At 38.6% G+C, this 22185-nt stretch overlaps 1 protein-coding gene across 1 annotated transcript in view; it reads right to left on the reverse strand.

Annotated features, from left to right (window-relative positions):
• SGIP1 (SH3GL interacting endocytic adaptor 1) overlaps window positions 1–22185 on the reverse strand; it is a 224447-nt gene that overhangs the window by 59641 nt on the left and 142621 nt on the right. Inside the window, 8 exon segments of the mRNA XM_017877177.1 lie at window positions 875–1002; window positions 7758–8179; window positions 8181–8256; window positions 10388–10462; window positions 13045–13137; window positions 16717–16802; window positions 18082–18133; window positions 19058–19082. Coding sequence (XP_017732666.1) covers window positions 875–1002; window positions 7758–8179; window positions 8181–8256; window positions 10388–10462; window positions 13045–13137; window positions 16717–16802; window positions 18082–18133; window positions 19058–19082 — 957 coding nt within the window.

A 22185-nucleotide genomic window follows, 5' to 3' on the forward strand; every position in this document is an offset into this window, starting at 1 on the left:
TGTCTCCCAACCTCCGATACGACAACTTAGGTTTTTAAAGAATAGACGACACCATTTTTACACTGTAATTAATTATATCTATACAAGAGTTTGTGGAATGGAGCTGGAGAAACGATAAACCATAACATGCTAAACCTGAGCTTACAGAAGCTGGGATCTGTGACATGGTCAGTGGGTCTGTTTCAGGACCGAACTCACATGCCCTCAGGGACTCAGCAGGTAACACAGAGTGAGAGTTCATACTCATCTAAAGCTAACAAAATACAAAAATACTGTACTGTGCTAGCTCAGCCAAATACTATGGACATCATTTGTTTGTGACTCCTGTGTGCAAATGCCAAAGAAATCTACCTCTGCCACAAGTCTCTCTTAATTGTTCACACAGAATGTTTTCCACTCCTCAGCCTTAAAACACACGGCAAGAAACTTCTGCAACAAATTCCTCAAGCCACCACTCCTTCACTGTATATTCACATAGTGTGCCTACTAACAATAAGTCATCTGCATTCTGGGATCAGAAATCAGGATTTGCCCTCTCTTGGAGTTTTCTAATATCAGACAAATATTGTGAAACAGCTCTCTTTCTAAAGGATTTAGTGCTATTGAATGTTACTATCATCATTTGCATCTAACCCACTGTAGGAGAGATGAAGGCCCAAGCGTACCATGCCTGTCATTTTAGACCTTGGCTTGAAAGATGGCAGAAATTTGAGGAGGGTTGAAATGTACACTCATACCGCAGTGACTGTTTTTCAGATGCCACCTGTCAGGGTTGTTTGTACAAGTTCTCTAAACGCTTAGACCTGAAGGCATTTGGAGCTTCTGTTTGTCATTCTTACTGTTTCTGAGCAAGCCAGAGCAGAAGGGAACATACCACATCTCCAACTCCAGGCTTGCCTGGTGGTAGCTTTGGCCGGGATGGAGGCCGGGGAGGGGGTGGAGGTGGAGTGGTACTGCTGCAAGGAACCAAAGGAGTGGCTGGTCGAGCAGGGGATGATGCACCTGAAAACAAGCTGGTATTAAAATGGCTGGAAACACAGGGGCCAAAGCGTTGTTATCACAGTACAATGCCAGACCCGGACACTTTTTTTTTTTTTTTTTGCCTTGGCAGTTACTACACTAAATACTGTAGCATTTTGTTTTTTCTCTTTTTTTTTCTTAATAAAGAAAAAAAATTACTCAGTTCCACTACGGTTGATGGCAGAAGCTCATTGCCTTTTGTTGTCATGTGACACCCAGTGAAAGGTAAATCCTTTTATTGCTCTATGACAGAAGGTAAGGTCTTAAGACTCTTGACTGCGTGGTAGGTACCTTTCATTATCATCATATACACACTAAACACATAATAAATTCTCTTGCATTTTGCATGTATTTAGAATTTGTTTATGTCCAAGATGAAAATGGGGGTTAGAACTTGAAGGAAGATGAATGATTTTTCCACTTTAGGTTTTTCTTCTTCAAATGTGATTAAGAGAATTGTGCTTTTGACTGTAGTTAAACTATGAGCACCAACTTTATTAACGTATCCAAACACTGGATGGTAAGCAAAAGACAAAATACAAGAAAATAAATTAGATGTTGCATGAATACTTTGTATTTAGAATCTTAATAACAGAAATGCACTGAATTTAGAGGATTTTATTTTGTGAAGGAGGCTGCTTGGGAATCTGTCAATGCAGAGTTTGCCCATGATGATTTTTGAAAGAGCCTCTTGGATTTACTTTTCTGGCTGTCAATGACAAGCGTATGAAACACAGAAGACACACAGAGGCTGGCATGCACATCAGTCAGCACACCAGTGGGGTCTCTGGATTCAGGAATCTGCCTGACTTCAGTCGTATGTCTGAGATACACAGGGAAACTTTACTAAAAACCTTTAAAAAGTCAAATCAATGTTCAAACCGTTCTTGTTCAGAAAAGTTCCGACTACTCCTGAAGTGTTTGTCACTTCCGTTAGAAACACAGGTCTCAAATCATCCCAAGAAAATTCTAAGAAATCCTGCCCTGGGAAAATATCCACACTTCATCCCCATACCTGCCACCCCTTACCACCTCCCAAACAACACACCACAAAACTGGGCTCTCTGGAGAGTTTTTATATCAGCATCTCAGTCTCCAAATTCTCAGACTCTCAAAAGCTTTGAAGTTGAGCAGCAAAACCTATCATTTCAGAAATCTGCTGTGTTTTAAGAGAGTCCCTGGGGATTAAACCTTGCGCCTTTTGTTTAAATAATCTGAAATCCTGAGTGTGTTTTTCTGTGCTGTTTATTCTATGTGTAATCACATTAGTGTGAAACCTACTAATTATTACCCCCGCTCCCTCTCTATCTCCACCTTCCTCTATCACTACCACCTGTATTCTTACTTTTTTTCTCTACTGGGCCAGGGTCTATGCTAAGCACTTTACACATATTATCTGATTCCCCTGACAAGCTTTGGAGGTAGGTATTGTTAGGTATCTATGCAGAATCTGAAGCTCAGAGATGTTCAGTAACTTGTCTAAGGTCATATAGCTAAAACTGTGTATGTACCTCTGAAGCTCACGCCCTTAAATGCAATCTCTTATAGCTTGAGATGGACTGTGGTGGAGAGTCCCACATTTTCCATACAGTCTGTTCTTATTTTTGCTTGGCTTGCACATCTCTCTCTCAACATAGATGTTTTTAGTCTTTGGCTAATCTTCTCTTTAAAAAAAGGTATGTTTTGACAGGTCCCGCTACAAAGTTTTCTTTTGATTATTGTGTTAGTAGATTTACACCCAGGATATTTTCAGAAGACAGAAGCAACAGCATAGAGATCAATAAATCTTTAAACAGTGAAGTCTCAGAACTTTTTTTTTTGGTGGTGATGGAGGAGGAGGTGTTCTATTTAGCTTTGTGAAAACCATGCCATAGGAAAGGCCCAAAATGTCTATCTGTGGGTCTGTTTCCAAGAAATAGTCTTTTGAATAATTCTTAAAAAAAGCCAACTGTTTATCCTTTTCCTACATGTTCCAGAACAAAAAAATTTTAAACTCTTTTCAGTGATGCCTGGGAAAGTACTAAGGAGCCACCACCAAGGCAGCGTGGAATACTGAAAAACACTGGATGAAGAACCAGATGATTTGAGTTCTGGCCCTGCTGGCCTGAAACCTCAGCTTCCTTGTTTTAAGAGACATTGTTTCTACCTTACAAGGTATTTGTAACAAATAAAATTGAAAATGCTTATGAAAATGTTGACTATATAAAATGCTACACAAATAGAAAGTAGTAGATATTGGTGATGATGATTAAGATTGTGTTTTTTGATACAAATACAACTACAAAGTTAAAAAAAAGTTGTTCATTGAAAAGTTAATTGTTTCCCTTTATGGATGCCCCATTGAAATCACTTTTTTCTGTACTGAATTGAATTAATTGATTTGTTTTGCAGCTTGAAGGACAAGGATATTTCAGTTAAAACCCTGCTTGACCAAACCCTGAGGCTTAGCAGAGGATATATTCAGGGCCTGAGGGGTATTTCACAATTGAACTAAGGCTTCACATACTTTTGTGAAATTACTCAATTGTTTCACATTTTATTAGTGTAGATGGCTATCATGTGCACATCTCTATCCTCACTCTTCAATTTTCAACTGCATTTTCATTTCCCCCTTAAAAAGTGTTTATTTCCAGAACAATGCTGGAAAATGATTTGGACAGCACCACTGTTTAAGGTTTAACTTTAAAACCCCCCAAAACACTGAGTTTTGTGAATTAAAAAAGGTTGGCAACCATTGACATGCTCTCAATCCATTTGTTGTTCTCAAGCTGGTTTAATCAGTTTCTTTGGCAACCCCGAAGACCACGTATCTACCGCTTCAACTTTCATCTCTTTTTTTATGTGTGTGTTGGGCTGGAGCAGTGGAAGCAGCTGGGAGACGTGGCCAAGGCACAAACCGTGGAATCCAACAGATCTGGGGCCATATCCTGGCTCTGCTACTTACTAGCTTTGTGATTACAGCTAAGTTACCTTTTTGAGCTTCAGTTTCCTAATCCACAAAATGAGGCTAATAGTTCATGCTGTTGCTGGGAGAATCAAGTGAGTTAAAAACATATGCACTTTGAGATACGTGAAGAACTAAGCAACCTTTCCCAAATTATGTTTCTTACACCATAATTATACCATTTCTTTGAACAAACCATTAAATATGTATGTAAATGATTATATGCTATGTTTCCCTTTTTGATGACTAACACATTAAAAGCACTGAAACATTACTAATAGAGCTTTCTGCAATGGTGAAAATATTCTAGAACTGTCTAATAAGATAGTTGCCAGCCACATATAGCCACTGAGCACTTGAATTATGGCTGCTGTATCTAAAGAATGAACTTTTTATATTAATGTTAAGCAACTAAAATTATAATTAAAATAACCCCATGTGGCTAGGCACTACTGTATTGGACATTGCTGCTCTAAAAGACTTGTAGTTAGAAAATATATTCAGTTAATTCAACCCCAGGTAGCTCAGACTAATTTGTTTATTGACTTGTGTGTTTGCGTATAACATCTTTAGTTTACCAAGTTGGAAAATGTTGCACTGAACATTCTTTCTTTACTTACTCCTTTCTTTCCCTGGCCCTCAAACATGGTGCAAGCCAACAAAACTCTTTTCCCCCCGGCCTCTGGAACACAACCCACATGGGAGAAGAGATAGCCTTTGCCAAGAACCAGCATCTGCATTCCAGTAAAGTACTGTTCTGGCCAAAATAGGTATTTATAACTTTTGCCATAAGGAAATCGAAGTTATTGGAGCAAATTCTTAACTTCCAACTGCTTTTCAACAGCAGGTGCCTCTTCTGACTCACAAGGTTATCAGTACTGTCTATACTTGGTCAGTGACAGTCACCTTGCTGTAGATAAAATTTTAAAAGTGAGTGCATAATGGTATACAATTAAATATGCTTCAAGAAGTACAAGAAAGTTAGTTTCATCAGGCCTAATGTTATAAAAAGCAGGTAGTGAGAAGCATTGCTAATCTTTAAAACATGAGGCCATACCCTATTGTTTCAATCTTAAATTTATATTTCTTCTAGCTTGTAAATGTTCCATCAATAAAAGATTAAGCAGCAAATAAACTGGGACTTAATTAAGGAGATCATGCCGCAGTGTTTTATTTATTCACACGCTTCAGTGACCCAGTTCAATCTTTTACTTAGAAATCCAATCTTTTAATACCAGTAAAGTCAAGCTTTTTCCAGCTCAATTATTAAGATCAAGAGTCTTTACTGGTGACATTTTAAAATAATTTCAAATAAGGGTATGGAAGCTAAACATTAAAATCACAACAAAACTCTCAAAAATTCCAGAAAGAAAACAAAAGTTCCTTTCTTCCTAATTAGATCAGTGATAAATTCAGTTGAACAAATATCTTCAAGAACTTTATGAAAGGTGTTAGATGAAACACAGATGAATTACCAAAGCCACCTGTCCTCTCTATTCCTGATAAAGGTGTTTCCTTTGAGGAGAGCATTGTGGCCTACCCTTGGAGGGAGGTGGGTATTCTTTAAATGTCCTTTCAGGAGTCTGAGAGCCTGGCTTAGGAGAGCTGCATAGAAAATAAAACTACACACCCCTCTTTTATAATGGACAACTAATGTCTTTGGGTTTGTGGTTTGGAGGATTTACATAGTGGTTCTTTATTATCTTTACAGATAGATAAGGAGCTTTGTGTCCCCTCAAAGGCCTAAAAGAACAACAGAGGGATGGAGATGGATGCTGCAACCCTCTAGAATTAGAGGAGCACAGGCAAGTACATTTTGAGAGAAGACTTTTGGTGATCTTGTTGATGACACTGTGCAGTGTAGATGGGTGTCAATAGTCAAATAAGTTTGGAATATTTATGACCAAACCTTACAAAAGTGCCTGGAGAGCACACTGGTTAACAACATAGGCTCCAGATCAGAGAGACCTGAGTATGAATCCAGTTCATTGCCTCCAGCTTGTAAACTTGGGCAAATTACTTGACATCTCTGAGCCTCAGTTTTCCTATCTGTAAAATGGGAAAGATAACAGTATCTATCACATGGTGTTGTATGAAATAATGTACAAAAAGCATTTAGAGCCAGAAAGCATTTAGGGCTGGGCGTGGTGGCTCATGCCTATAATCCCAGCACTTTGGGAGGCTGAGGCAGGTGGGTCACTTGAGGCCAGGGGTTTAAGACCAGACTGGCCAATATGGTGAAACTCTGTCTCTACTGAAAACCCTGTCTCTACTGAAAAAAGTAGCTGGGCCTGGTGGCACGCACCTATAATCCCAACTACGCAGGAGGCTAAGGAAGGAAAATCGCTTGAACCCAGGAGGCGGAGTGAGCTGAGATGGTGCCACTGCACTCCAGCCTGGGCATCAGAGCAAGACCTTGTCTAAAAAAAAAAAAAAAAGAAAAGAAAAGAAACAAACAAACAGTGTGGTGCCCAGGACAAGAAACTGCAGTTTCTATTGTTTGTTTGCAAAATAAAGGCTCCCAAAGGTCTTATGGTAAAAATACTTGCTGATTTTGAATAGTTTTCCTTTTGGGGGGAAGAGGACCTGGAGGTATACACACCTAAAGATATAAAACACTGGTTTTGTGTGCAGTACAGGTGAACTCCTAGCCCTCTTCTTGATTACCATGGACTCTGTCACTTTAAGCACAGAAGAATTTGCAAGCACAGAGCAAGTACTGCAAGACCTCATTGAAAGAGGCAGTGATGATGACTGAATATTAGAATTTCTCTCTTACTAGATTTAAGTACCTTACACTTTATTGCCTCTTTCACAGTAAATGAAAAACAAATATATGGCACCCCCTGAAGGCCCCTAAACTGAACCCACATGCACAGGAAGGAAAGCACTGGAGGGTGTTGCCAGACAATTTGGGCAAGAGTGGAATAAATGATATGGGGGAAGATGCATTTGAAAATTTTGATATTGCTTTAGTATGCATGGTAGGTGTTACCATAATTAAAACACACAAAATGAAGCTTCAAATAAGGAAAAAACAATAAAATTCAATGTCAGAATTGGCATAGAGTCCATCACCTGTCACCACACTTAGAGTTGACCTCATAGCCTGATGAGTGTGTCAACTGGTGAGAACAGGGAACAAGTTTGTCTTCAGTGACAGCTTGATTAGATTACAGATGCAATATATGTATCTCTTTTTTTTTTTCCTTTTTCCTTTTCCTAAAATCTCCTTTTCAAATCTTACATCTTTTTAAAGAAATTAAAGGGATTAATGTGGTTCTTCCACAACCAAAAAAGAAAAGAAAAAAATTGAAAAAAAAAAAAAAAAAAAAAAGAAGGAGCCCACCCGCCTCCTCCTGCCTACATACACACACAACACACTGGCCCACAAAACCTAGTGTCTTTGTGGGGGCATCCGACAAGGAAATCAGACATTTAACATGAAACCCACTCTATGTGAAATCTGTCTTCCTAGAACTTTCCTGAATTCCAAACAATGGCGTGACAGCTTTGTTTTAGAAATCAAGACCTCTTAACTGCACGGTAGACGGCAGGGCACACCTAAGGGCTGAGAGTGCAAGGCAGAACACATCCACAGACTTGGACTATGACTGTGAGCATCTACCATCTGATGGACTAGGACATGCTGCGGGGCCACAGGACACCCAGACCAGAGGAGCGAGGGCTGAAGCCTTGAAGCCAGCTGCCAGGCAGGAGGAGGGTGTTGCTCATACTGCAGCAGCCATGGCCATTCCCCGGCACAAGAAGCACACTCAAGCGTAAGACATACCACTGGTGGTCCCCGTACCAGGGCCCGAGCCAGGTCCGGGGGACGAAACCACAGTCCTGTAGGTGGGTGGTGGTGGGGGAGGTGGAGTTGCTCTTTGTCCCAACCCAAAATCTTTAGGAGATGAGATTGTTTCTAAGTAATCATCTTTAATGAAGGTCTGCTCAGCGACTTTCTTCTGGACTTCTTCTAAATTGAGCGGCGATGGTACATTGCGAGGAGGCCCGGGAGGCCCTGGGGGGCCCATGGGACCTGGGGGGCCGAGAGGGCCTGGAGCTGGGGAGTCAGCTGGGTTGTCTGGTGTAGCTGGTGGGGACACCACTTTTTCCCTTGGAGTCAACTCCGGAGTAACATGTTCCGGGGACGTATCAGAAAAATGGACCCACTTTTCTTCAGCATTAACAGCAACAGACTTGGGGACAATACTGGCCCAAAATGCTGTCCAAGTCATTGATGGATGGTAGTTTTTCAATTTTGATCTCTGTGGCTGACTGGTCATTTCCTGTGGTTAAAGTAGTTGATTTTAAACTTTAATTGACTTATTATTTGTGTGGGGAGTGAGGGAGGGAGTCAAAGACTGGAAAATACATTGCTGTGTGATGTGCCTCAGTGGGTATACTTCATGATGTAAAAATATCTTTACTGGATTAGGAGCTTAAGGTGAGGGGAAAGATCCCCCCTCCATAAAGTGAGCATCATATTTTTATGCTATTATTTACTCTTTTTTGCAAGCTGAGCACAAGCCGGCTACTTTGACCATCATGTAAAGTGCCATGCATGATACGGCTCTCAAAGGCTCCTCACAGGTGCACAAAGTATGATCATTTTGAGAAGGCAGTGTCAGATTCACAGAGAAGTACAAGCTCTGGGACTGCAAATTCCAAAAGCAAGGTCCCTTCTGAAAATCTGACCTACTAAAATACACATCACACATCATAAAAAGAATTGAGAAGTGAAAGCTGGCCTCATATTTTATTAAGATTGTCTACTCTCGTATATTAAATCAAGACTTTGGTGAAACTGATTATAATATTTGTTAATTTAAAAAAGTGATCACATCATATTTAGCTGTATATCCTCAAACTTAAAAAACACCAGAAACACAGTGCATTAAGAAGGTATTGCCACAAAGATACTTACAAACACAGATATACACACCCCACACACAACACACATAGATTATTGAGGAGGCATTTGCTACTTATTAGAACCGTCACATATATACCTGCTTAATAGGGAAGAAAATAATTTAAAACATTTTAAGTAACTTATTTTCTCATTAAGTCTAACCTGTCAACATCATAGGCATAACTGTGATATTTATCTATAGGATGTGATGATACTGAAAAGTCTCTGTTTTGCTAAAATATTAGCATAAGCTATTCTTTCTAATTCATAGCAATAATAAGAGAAAAAATTAAAAACGGTCTTCTACAGCTCTGTATGAAGAACTGCACTTTTAAAAACCTGAGATTATTCACATTACAAATTGTTACCTAAACAACTGGAAGGCATGAGCAGAAGTCACTTTATCTTTATATAACTTTTGGACTGTATGAGCCATCTTAGTATTTCTATATTTCTAGTTTGAAAGGAATTAACTTTCAAGGTTCCAAGGCTATAGATAAATGGGGAAGCATTTTTCATGGTCCACAATATTTATAATCTTGTGCTAGTCGGTATATTAATATATAACACAATTTGTGGAAATACAAGGGGCCAAAATGTCTTGAACCTGCAAACATCTTTACTTACGAAGCTCTGGATGACTCTCTATTGGGTTTGAGTCAATATAAATTTCATAAATGACTACATCTTGCTTTTGCTTTTGTTGATGAATGCCCCACTCTGCAGCTATCAAACTCACCAGGCTGCATAAATAGCAAAAGATGAAGCTGCAATAGAATTCCGAAGGTGATAAAGAACCACATTCTAAGGGCCCAGGCACATAAAACAGCCATTACTACTTTTGACTTGCTAGTCTAGTAAGACTTGGCAGACTATAAATTGTATGAATACATAGTATTGATTTTAATAGATGGTAAAGGTATGCCTTAAGCATTATCTGTCTACAGGCGTGTAGCAATTCCTTGCCATATTTCATAGTCTTCACATATCTCTTTGCCATGGGATAATAAATACTTGAATGACCACTGGAAAAAGAATTTCCCCACCACCAGTATACTGCACACCCTGGGAACCATTTTATGTCTTCATAGACTAGATAGTTTCAGTCTTAGCAAAATTGTCTTGAAAAAATACCAATTGTGCTTTGAGATTATGAATTTGTAAATCATTAAAATGAGATCCAATGAAGTGAGGGGTTAATTAAACAATGACTTTTCATGTTGAGGTTTTTTTTTTTTTCCTTTCATTTTACAAAATGGCCCTCATTCAACAAAATTATACTAAGGAAAATTAATTGAGAAATTATTACTATTTTTTTTGTGTGAAACCTGGAAGTGGTGCTTTAAAATAAGTCTGCATAAGAAATTCTAATAGAAGCAAAACTAAATGTCAACATTGTAATGTTTTTGTGTAGCCTACAGTTTTCAACACATCAAGGGCATGTTCATCCAGGGCCACTGCTCTGTTTGACACGTCATCCCAGAACTGAAAAAACGAAAGCATACCTGGTCCAATTGTTAAAGGGGATCCTGTTCGGGGTGGGGTAGCTGGTACATTTTTTGGAGGCAGTGGTGGAGGTGCTGCAAAGAGATGAGAAATCAAGTATCATTGGTCATGTTCTTCCTATGCCATACAGTACACTTTAAATAAGCAGGATTTGGGCTTTCAGTTATATTCCTGCTATTGGAAATGGAATAGCAATCAATGGTCTATTTGTTTAAAGTTTGAAGCCAAAGAACTGAATCAGAACCCATTCAGATTCTTCCATTTTATGAGAACAAGAGAACTTCAAAAGAATGTTGGACAACAATAATAATAATATCACCATTTTATTCATTTAAATATGATTCAACACAGAAACCTCAAGCGACAACTATGTCCTACCTCCTGTACTAGGAACTAGGGTCATAGGGTTGAATAAAAATAGCCTCTGGCCTCAAGGGATTTATGACTGACTGAATGAACTCATGTTAGCTGACAGTTACAGTCGAGGGTTTGAAAATGGAAATAACAGGTTGGGTGGGGGCTCCTGTGAGGGGTTTTTAATCCAGTCAGGATCTTGGTGTCCGGATTGAGTTGGGAAAGATTTCTCAAAATTATATTTCTTAAATTTTAGTACATTTTTTAAAGTTAGAAGCAAACTAACTCCTTGGGTCAAGGAGAAATGAACAGATTCCTTTGACAAAAATTACAGCCAAAACAAGTATCATGGTCCCTACGAAGAGATTCACCCTTCTGAGTTGGACTTGTCACTTTGTGCGCAAAGTTTGAAATTACTGTTTCAATGGGTTCATTTCTTCTTCCTCTTTCTTTAAGTGTATGTTTTCTTGTCGCTGGCCCTATTTGGTAGATTCAAAGAGTTCACACTAATTCAATAGGCCATCCCAAAGTTTAGCTGTGAATTTGAATGCCGTCCACTCTCATAACCTAAACGCAGAGGGAGGCAGGTGGGCACATGGCTGGGGAGTGCTTGCTGGTGCCTTCCACTTGACTAAATTAGGAAGAAGCTTTTCCTGTCATTCCTCCCTCCTCCTCCCCTTCCTGTACTTTATTTATTATTTTTAGGTAGCATCCTGTTCTTCCACACAATAAGTGTGACTAACATCTCTCATCCTAAAGCCTAGGAATATGTGGTTCTTAATCTTAGTTATGAGCTTCTGCAAACTACACCTCTAGTGGATCATATTTTCCCACAGAAGTTAACAGTCAATCAGGGGCTCTGCTCCTGATTAAGGATCTCTGCCAAAAATCAAGGTCATAATCAACAAAATACCATAAAAACAAATAAAATACTATAAAAGCCTACTAAGCTAAAATAGAAAACATGCTGCAACTACAAAATGAGCAGAATCATACAATGCACATCAATTAAACAACAGTCTGCATGGTGCTAAGTGCAACCACAGCACTTAAGACTCACAACTTTGAAATACCAATAGTTAAAACCAATACATCACCCCCATAAACAATTCATTTACTTTCTTGGCATTTAGGAAAGGGTTTTCTAGGGATCACTTGTATAGCTCAGATCTGTAAAGAAAGCTTTTCAAGGAAGTTACAGCTTTTTCACTGGTTTTGTTTTGCAGGGAAAACATTCAAAATCATGCCACTGTGGTTCAAATATTTTAAAATACATTTTCAAAGTTCAGAAGTTTTAAAAGTTGTTGATAATGATGTTTTCTGTTTAATGAGAGAAACATCTTTGGAAAGGCTAGATCACATGGCTTTATAGCAATAATATTTCCAACAAACAACCTCTTCGTCTTTGATTATGAATCCCCTCGGTTAATTCTCAGGATCATGTTTAGGCACCAAGGTGCAAGCTCTGGAGATACTGACTGGAAAAAGTATTAGTTGGTCTGTATGTGAGCCCAAAGGAGCAAAAATACCCTCTGCATCTCCCTCCTCCCAAAACACATCTTTTTGAAATCCAGTTCTCCAAAGACTGCCTTCCACAGGCGGCATGCTTCAGAGGCAATATACTGAAAAGGAAATTCAATAAATCTGTAAGAAGGGTGGCTTTGCCTGATGAACCATCCATTCAGTCCAAATAGCCCAACCCACCACCGGTGAAGGGTTATCTAGATCTTCAGGACCTCCTTTCCCAGCCACCTGGGTCATGCTGGAAGAAGCCAGACTGATGGCAACTTTCACATACATTTACTCTGCTCTACTGTCTCAGCTTCTCTCTACCATATAGCCTCGGTTCTCTTGTTTCCCAATGGTCACTCTTTTCTATTAATGTGTTCTTTCTGTCCAGTGCAGCCTCAGTTGTTCTACAGGATGAGCAGAGACCATATCAGACTTGTTCACCTTTGTGTTATATGATAGCCTAATGCTCGGAAAGCAGTAGTTTCTTTAGCTCACTTGCTTCTTATTCTTAATATATACAATGAATAAATGAATGAATAAGCATGTGGGATTTCAGAAAAGGCTATGACTCAAGGTTAATAATTTGCTTTATTGTATTATTTTCTTCCTGTCTTCATAAGCTGCCCTGAGTTCTTTAACTTGAAAGTCTGTTAGAATAACATCTCTTCTTAATACTATTGAGTTCTAACGTTGCTTATGTAGACTTTCTAAGAGTTGCCTAATTTCACTCTGCAGACAGACAGTAAAATGAGTCACTTATTTTTCCAGACAGAGCAGACACATAACTTACTTCCAGTGGGAAAAGGCCTTGTTAACTTTGGCGACTCCATGCTTGGATTAATTGGTTGGCCTGAACCCCATATCTCAGGCTGGTCTAAAAGAACTGGAAACAAAAAAGATTTCCCAGGGAGAATTAAAAAAAATCCCCATACTTTAGAACTTAAAATTTCAATTTCAATTTGAGTTTTACAAAATTATTTTCCTCTTGTCTCAGTACTAAAACATTAATTTAGGAATGTGGTGCTCCTTATTCTTTTCAAGCAGAGAATAGAATTAGGAGTGTGGTGAGAGTGTGGGTGGGAGGAGTATCTGTGTGTGTGCATATAGCTACATAAAAACTTTCAGAGCAGAATCTGCATTTTCTTCCTGGGTGGTCACTTAAGGACATTCTGAGTATCAGCACAGGTACTGGCTCTGTTTCAGGTACCCATTTGAAAATCCAGACATTAACCCCATGAACACTTGTTTTGTTGTAAGTTCGTTTATTTAAAGCCTCCTATGAATATGCTTCAAAACCGAAATGCCTGCATTATATGCAGTTGTTCCTATCCCTGAAGGGCTCTACAGAGTTTTTACATAAACCTTTTACAGCATCATAAAAAGAAATTAAAAATGCTTGGTGAATATGTTAAAAGAACCAGAAAAATGAGTGTTTAGACACCTAACATAGGGCAATTAGGTTTTGGGCCTAAGGACACTGAATTTAACATTTCTTCTCTTTCTTTCTGCTTTCTGTTCTGATTTTTAAAAATAGCTATGACAATGCAAATAGTTACTGCTTCTCAGCACCTATCCTGTGGCAGGGACTATGCAAGTACTGCTGTCATTCATTATGTTGTCTAGGATAGGATGAGAAGTCAGTTGGATGTGGTTTGAATCTATCCTCTGCACTGACTGTAGGACCTTGGCAAGTTACTTAACCTCTCTGTGCTGCCTTCCTTTAGTTTAAAGTGGAGATAATAAAAGCAGCCTTAGAGAGTTATGAAGAGGATTAACAGAGGAAAGATATATTAATATAGTATATATAAAATGTATATAAAACACGTATCACAAGGCCAGTAGCTATTACTATCTATTCGAATACTCACACCGCCACCACGTGGTTGAGACCAGTACCACTTATGGGAGAGGAAACTAATGATTGGAGTGGTTTAATGAAGTGTCCATGGTAAAAGCAGAAGAGCTAAGATCTGATGCAGCAGACCTAACTCTAAAATACATATTTTTTCCCCCACACCATTTCAACTAGTGATAGAAAAATCTTTCTAGGCCAGGCATGGTGGCTCACAGCTGTAATCCCAGCACTTTGGGAGGCCGAGGTGGGAGGGTTACTTGAGTCCAGGAGTTTGAGACCAGCTGGGCAACATGGTGAGACCCAGTCTTTACAAAAAGTACAAAAATTAGTCAGGTGGGGTGGCATGTGCCTGTGATCCCAGCTATTCGGGGGGCTGAGGCAGGAGGATCGCTGTGGGAGGTCGAGGCTGCATTGAGCTAAGAACTTGCCACTGTATTCCAGCCTGGGTGACAGAGTGAGATCCTGTCCAAAAAAAAAAAAAAAGGAAGACAGAAAGAAAAAGATAAATCGATCTAATGAAGAATGAGTAGATACGAAAAGGAAGTGTGGGTATTGAAAAAGCTAGTGTGACTGGTGCAAAGGCAGGAACTTTATAGAAGTTCAGGGGCTGAAATCATCTAAAGAACAATTGAGGCCACAATCACGGACAGGTCTAGGTAGGTATCTCCTCTCCACCATAGGCCTCAGAGGTGGTCTTCGCTCTGTTTTAACATGAACACAAACATTCTCCAAAGATATGAAGCAGCATCTTCTTCATGAATTCAATGTGGAACACAGCTTTGATTTTTAAAGAATGATTTCTATTCTTTATATAAAGTTTCCGTATAGTTATGGGATTCCTTAAATGGGCAGATTTAGGTGCAACCAATCAAATCCCCTCTCCAGTAACCATACAATATGTCATTAAAAGTGAGATTGATAGCAGATGATTTAATAAGGAAACTGATAGCCTCACTGCAAGGGCACTTTTACATAGGGATTCTAAGTTATGGGCATTTATATCACTAAAGGAGTATTTAGAAATGTTCTTTGTACATTTTCCTAACAAAATCATTGAAAATATTGAGGTGTGGCTGACTGATGGCTACCTCCCAGAATTCATTCTCCAGTTCTTCTATAGTAACGGAATTTTAGCTGGCTACATGGCACCCAATTCTCTCCAGTGGGGTTTGGCAGGAAGTGACCTGTGTCTCTTCTAGTTTTGCTCTTAGAATAGTTAGCAGTGAGTTCCAGTGGTCCTTACCCCACTTCCTCTCTTCTGAATGGGAGAGGAGGAGAGCTACAGCAGCCACCTTGGAGCCAGAGATAAAAGTAACATTTTAAAGACAGCAGAGCTACTTTACCAATCCTATATTGTTTACTTCTAGACTGTTAACATGAAAGAGTAATAGGATTCCATCTTGTTTAATTTATTGTACTTGAGGCATCTTTGTTAATGTAGCTTATTCTACCCATTATGCTTCTAATTCTTGCCATCTTTAACCTTAAGACCAATAGGTCCTAGAAAGATAATATGTTATTATACATTTACCATGGTGCCCCTAAGTCAAATAATTTTTATAGAAACATTCTATATTACCAAACATAGCTACTGGAGATACATGCATTAGATGTAAACACATTTCGGGAATAGATAAGATGCATTTTATAGAGAGCTGATTTTATATCAGTAAGGTACACAGTATTTACAGCCATCCAAAAACATGGTTAATTTAAAAAAGTTAAATATTTAACTCTAGGAATAAATATTTACTAGGTAAACTCAAAATAATGGCAGAAATAAAGACATTTCTTCAGTAGCATTTTCTTTTCTTTTCTTTTCTTTTTTTTTTTTTTTTGGGGTAGGGTCTTGCTCTGCTGCTCAGGCTGGAGTGCAATGGTGTGATCACAGCTCCCTGCAGCCTTGACTTCCTGGGCTTAAGTGAACCACCCACCTCAGCCTCCCAAGGAGCTGGGCCTACAGGCGTGCACCACCATGCCCAGCTAATTTTTAAATTTTTTTTTGTAGAGATGGGGTCTCCATATGTTGTCCAGGCTGGTCTCAAACTCCTGGGCTCAAACAATCCTATCTCAGCATCCCAAAGTGTTGGGATTGAAGGAGTGAGCCACCACGCCTGGTCTTATTTCTAAGTTTCTAAATGATTCAAGGTCATTCCTGGGTCTTCAGCCAGCAAACAATGACTGTTGTGAGCAATCCAATTGAAGCCTTCATTATGAGGTGGGAAAGAGGTCAGGGAGGCTAGATCACGACAGTGACAATGACGGGTGTATGAATGTCTGTCTCCATTTGTGATTCTGTTGATACCTCAAATGATGATGGTCTGGTTCCCAGAGTGTTTACTCCGTGACAGGGGTTTGTGTAGATTTGCAGTAATTTTTACTGACTTCTTTTGAAGTCAGCAATGTTAGTAATGTTTCAAATCCTAAAATAATACAGATTTGCAAACTAAACTTCTGTTCTTGACAACACACCTATATTGAAACTTTTCTTGCCCATGAAGATAATATATTTAAAACATACCTCAAAATACATACATTTAATCTAGAAAAGTTGTACTTCAATAAAAGAAAAAACAAATCTATAATATATGGAGTTTCTTTTCCTACCTTCCGTCTTCTGTTCATCAAAAGCTGATTCTAGTGGTGGGCCAAAGAGAGGAGCAAGGGCCGTAGTGTCATCAGGAGGCTTTTTGCTAAATCACACACATTAAGGCAAAATACAGAGAAAGGGCTCAAAATTAATACTCAAAAAGATACACAAACTTTCAAATATTTTTCTCAGTAAAACAAGTGTGTGTGTGCACTAGTGCATGCATGCATGCATGTGTATATAAGCCCCGTTAGGACTAGAAAGTATTTTATAAGGAAGTCAGATGTATTATGGGACAAAAGAATTCGTAGAAGGTGAGATCCTTAGTTCTCAGTGGAGAACTGAGGTGCTCATCCAATAGAAATAAGTTGAAAGAGAATAACTCTTTCAAAGCATCCTGATTCTCTATACCTAGAAGAGATAATACTAGAGCTGAGTTTACTGCAAAGCACCTTTCTCTGAGACCTCAAGTACCATTTATATTTGATTTCACCACATCTCTGTGTTGTAGTTAATGCAGTTTATAATTAGTGAAAGTCAAGCATAGGGATATTAGGTAAAAAGCCACCGAGAAGTTTCATCCTTTAGTAGACTAGTTGTAACCTCCTAATACCCCAATACAGTAAATCTCAGAAAGAGAAGTATTGTGAAATCAGGGAAAACAGGAGGATAAGTTAAACTTGCATCCTTTCTCTTAACTATTACTCCAGACTGATTATTAAGAAAATGATGCATAATTATCTTCATTTCTTCTCCAAATCTGATTCCCCTCATTGATCTCAATGAGGTCTGTATGGTATGGTAAGGGGCAACGGGTGAAGAGGAGAGGGGAGAGGTTGGAGGAGGATAAAGATCGAAAATAATTCAGCTTTTAAATAGAAATAGCAGTCTTTTTATAAAACAATGCCCATTTGTACAATACTTACCTAACCCACAGAATATACTGTAAAATACAATGCTTTGCCAAAAACTAAAAACAGAATGGAAGATTCCTTTGGTGGGTGGCAGGTGGAATGCATCATGAGATGGTATCCAACTAAAAGGCTTCTTTTGTGGGGCAATATAATAATATTGAAGATCAGCATTCCAGACACCAAAAGTCGTTTTTAGAGAGAACTTTAGCTGTCCCATCAGGAAGGGGCCTGCACATTCTGATAGACAGTTACTTCAGATAAGTGCAGAATATTTCCCTAAAGGTCTCCCTTGGGCTGCACTTTTCAAAAATAATAACATATTTGACCATGATGTGGATATACGGACTGATATATTTTGGTAGAGCCTTTGTTAATGGGAGCTGAGAATTTAACTCAAAGGAGATTTGCTTAATTGTTAAAAGTTCATGATGCCTTGCATAAAACACAACTAATGTCTTTCACACTCACCTTATAAGTTCTGGAGTTGGTGTGGAACGCCTGGGTCTTGCCACTTCTTCACCTGATGCACAAGACAAAGGAACTTTTTAGACATATTTTTACCATTCCCTGATATGTCTTATAACCTACATTTGGAAACACTTAGAGATTTAAGTCCCATCAATAAGCAACTCAGTATGAAAACTTTGCAAAACAAACCATCTCTCCTGGCAATGCAACAGCCATATATTAGGCATATGTAGTGGTGTTTTCTCTGGCATTTGTAAAACCTCATTAACTAAAGAACTTCCGTGACAAGCCATCAAATAGAAGATCTGGATAGTGCAGCACTTAGTGAAAGAGCACACCATTCTTGGAATGTCTGCTGCCTTGACTGGTTCTGCTTTCCAATGAAGAGAATACTAAGCCAGGCCATATGTGTAGGACATGAATCCAGCATTCTCTGCCTGTTCTTTTCTTGAAATGCCAAGAAAATGTTGTATCTTTAACTATGAAACATGAATTTAGAATTTCCTAGGATGTGTTGTATCCAGCAGAGGAAAATTGTGCCCTATGTGTATTATAAACTATATCATATCGCTTTGGTTGACCAAAATTTTCATATCAAATAACACAAGAATGGGTAAGTTGCTTCTACTTTCAGTTCCTTCTGCCCGCCTGTTCTTCCCACCCCCAGCAACAAATACACACTTGATTAAATTCATTTCTAAAGTTAAATAATACAGCAAGAGTTGACAAATATAGAAAGAAAATAGCAATGCTTTTCCAAAAACGTATTTATTTTCAGAACTTAAACATTAATCACTCAGAACCCACAGGGGCCCTCTATCATTACAAGAATTCTTTGCTGTAAAAGTAAAAAATTTGTAAGTCTTAAAAATTAAGCCCGGGAATGCATAATTCATATGCATATATACTCCAAGATCCAAGGAACTGTTCTTTCTTTTAAATCATACGCTATTTCTGGTAGCTAAGATATACTTACTGGATAAGTTCCTTTTAATTGCACCCTAGAATTAGAAATAGACACTATAAGGTTTAAGACCACATATATGTTATGTACAATATGTATTATTTCTGTCATTGCAATTAAACTGAACTCAAATAAATGCAGATAGGGAAATGAAATTTTTCTCAGAACCGCATTTAAGTAGGAAATTGTAGGTACACACAGAAATCAGTTTTTTTTTAAATTTCATTCAAAGATTATAGAGAGGAAGGAAGAGTAAATCATAAGTCTTCTGAACAAGGAAAACCCCTTACCTGGGTAGATTTGGTAAATTAAATTCAAATATTGAATAGTCCATTAAAAAAAAACCTCTTAAACTCTAGTAGATAAGAAAGTAAATCGAAGTTTAGCATATGTTTGATGCTTAAAAATTACAGAGTGTATTTAGGAGTAGTGCATGCTCCTTGTCAGGTGGGGTCCCCAGGTTGCTAATGGAAACAGTCATCAGTTTACAAATGTGATTTTAACAGGTATAGGTGGCAAGTGTAAAAGGCAAGGGAAACTTGAACCATCTGCCATTGAACGAACTGTTTTATTCAGAAAGTCAGGGAATTCCACCCTATGCACTCATCCTCCCAATTTATTTCACTTGCCTGCCACTAGGCCCATCGATTAGTGAACTGGAAGTAATGTCTTGTGCTCAAGACATCATGATATTATTGGAATACAAATAGCCCTGGCAGGAATAATCTGAGCAGGTCATCTCCAGTTTTTATAATGCCTTAGCATAAACTTATTTAGATAGAAGGATTGATTAGATAAAAGTTTTGATTAAAACCAGAAGTTGTGAAAAGTTCTCAGCATGGATGCCACCAGAAAAGTAGACCACGAGGATGGCTGTATCATGGGATAGAGCATGGGTTGGGATGCCTGCCATAGGAGAATGACAGGGCCAGAGTTGAGGACAGGGAAAGCCGAAGTACATATAAGAAAGTATTCCAAAAGGTGAGACCATGAACAGATTTGTTGAATGGCCATCAAACACATTTTTTTTTCCTGCTTTTTAATTTGAGTGAAGGCTCAATTTGGTGGTCACGGATACATTTTCTTCTCTCAAAGTATAACATTAACAGCTTAGGACAAGATTTAGCGCCTCTGTAATTGACCTATAAGAAGCTTCTTTCCCTTGTTTCTAAGGCTGCATAAGCATTTTCTGTCCAATTTTGAACCCATTTATGTTAAAGGAGCAGTTTCAATCTGAAAAAGGATCCATTCGATGCTTTCTCAGTCTCTCAAACTACATTTTCTGGCTTGTTTTGTCTAATAATGTGATCTGTTTTTCTCTACTAAGTGTGGCATATAGAGAATGACTACATTATTTATAAATACTTTCTAATAAATATGGCCACGTAAATCTGCCAAGGACATTATGGAAGTTTGGATACAGGTTTACATTTGGAAAAGAAGGCTCTGTAGACAGAAATGATTAGATAACAGAAATAATTAGATAACAGATGTTTTCTGGGTTATGAACTGTCAGATAGAATTTCATTAATAAGATCTGAAGGAAGAGATAGAAGGCCTTTAGTTTCAAGCAGTCAATCACAAGATTAATAAATAGCATTGAGGGAACACAGTCCACCTAGTACTGTGAGGCCTAAAACCCAGAGACTGTATTGAAGACCTCTTTGTCCCTCTGTCCTACTCCTTTAAATGTTAATATCCATGAAACCAAGAAAGGTACAGAGCTCCTTTTGTAGTCATCAATTCCCAGGGGTGTCAATTCATTCAGTAGATGTTCACAGTTGAAAGGCACTAAAGAAGAAGCCCCTGTAACATTTTTATTAAATAGTCTTCACGAGTGAACAATCCCAAGTTAAGTGCAACCAAGACATGGCAGAAGTATTCAAGAAAACTCTATTGTTTAGAAATTAGGAAGAACAAAGCTACTATCAATTTAGAAAGCAACAAATATTTGAAAGATCAGCAGCAAGTCAGCAGCAACAGGAAAGAAAGTCCTGCTGTCTGCTGGATGGGCATACAGGTCTCTGATGACCTTAATGTTGCAGCATGATATATTTAGAAAAAGACTGAGGTGATGTCGACCACACAAACCACATTCAGGAAAAAAAGCCCATTGGATTCAAAAACCTCCCCTTGTCAAGTGACTGTATTTTCCCCCTTTCAATGCTTGTATTTGTTGTTATATGTATGTCATGAATAAATTTCCTCACTTTGAATGACTGAATTCACTCTTTTCATAATCTGTGATGTCACTTAACAGCTGGGATGGAATCATCCATAGATTAGCGGTCTCTGCAGATACCGTCTTTCAATGGTATTAGCTATGTAGTTTAGTAGAGAACCACCAACTGGTCACCTGGGGCAGGGTATTTGCATCAAATAATAATTGACTAATTGGATTGGCACAGGCCTAGGGATATTTCAGAGAGGCTGTTTTCAGTTCCATTTCCTCTCTTAACGGACTGACCAGGTAAATGAGTATCATTTCAAACATAACAAAGACCCTTCTTTTTGTTGCTTTAAATTCATGATACTCTTCAGCCGGGCGCGGTGGCTCATGCCTGTAATCCCAGCACTTTGGGAGGTCAAGGCGGGCGGATCATGAGGTCAGGAGATTAAGATCATCCTGGCTAACACGGTGAAACCCCGTCTCTACTAAAAATACAAAAAATTAGCTGGGTGTGGTGGCAGGCACCTGTAATCCTAGCCACTTGGAAGGCTGATGCAGGAGAATTGCTTGAACTCAAGAGGCAGAGCTTGCAGTGAGCAGAGATCGCACCACTGCACTCCAGCCTGGGTGACAGAGTGAGATCCATCACAGAAAAAAAAAAAAAAAAAAAAAAAAAAAATTATTAAAACTTTGCAACTTGAGGAAAAAGACAGTGTCCATTTTGAACAATGCAAATTAATATTGATCTACCCTCCCAAAGTTTGTCTTCTGTGATGAAATTTATTTAGAATTAGGTGATAGCCTAGGAATATTGACTTGAAAGTGTGTCTCCCTCTCCCAAGATGGAAATTATAATGATGTATCAGCATATTCTGATCATTGTAAGTTACGGTGCAGGAACATATTTTGAATTCAGGCTTAAAAACAATGATGGCTTAAAAATGGTGTCCTTACTTTTTTTTTTTTTTTT

This window comes from Rhinopithecus bieti, unplaced genomic scaffold (genome assembly GCF_001698545.2).
Source record: "Rhinopithecus bieti isolate Rb0 unplaced genomic scaffold, ASM169854v2 scaffold_6380, whole genome shotgun sequence".
Taxonomy (NCBI): domain Eukaryota; kingdom Metazoa; phylum Chordata; class Mammalia; order Primates; family Cercopithecidae; genus Rhinopithecus; species Rhinopithecus bieti.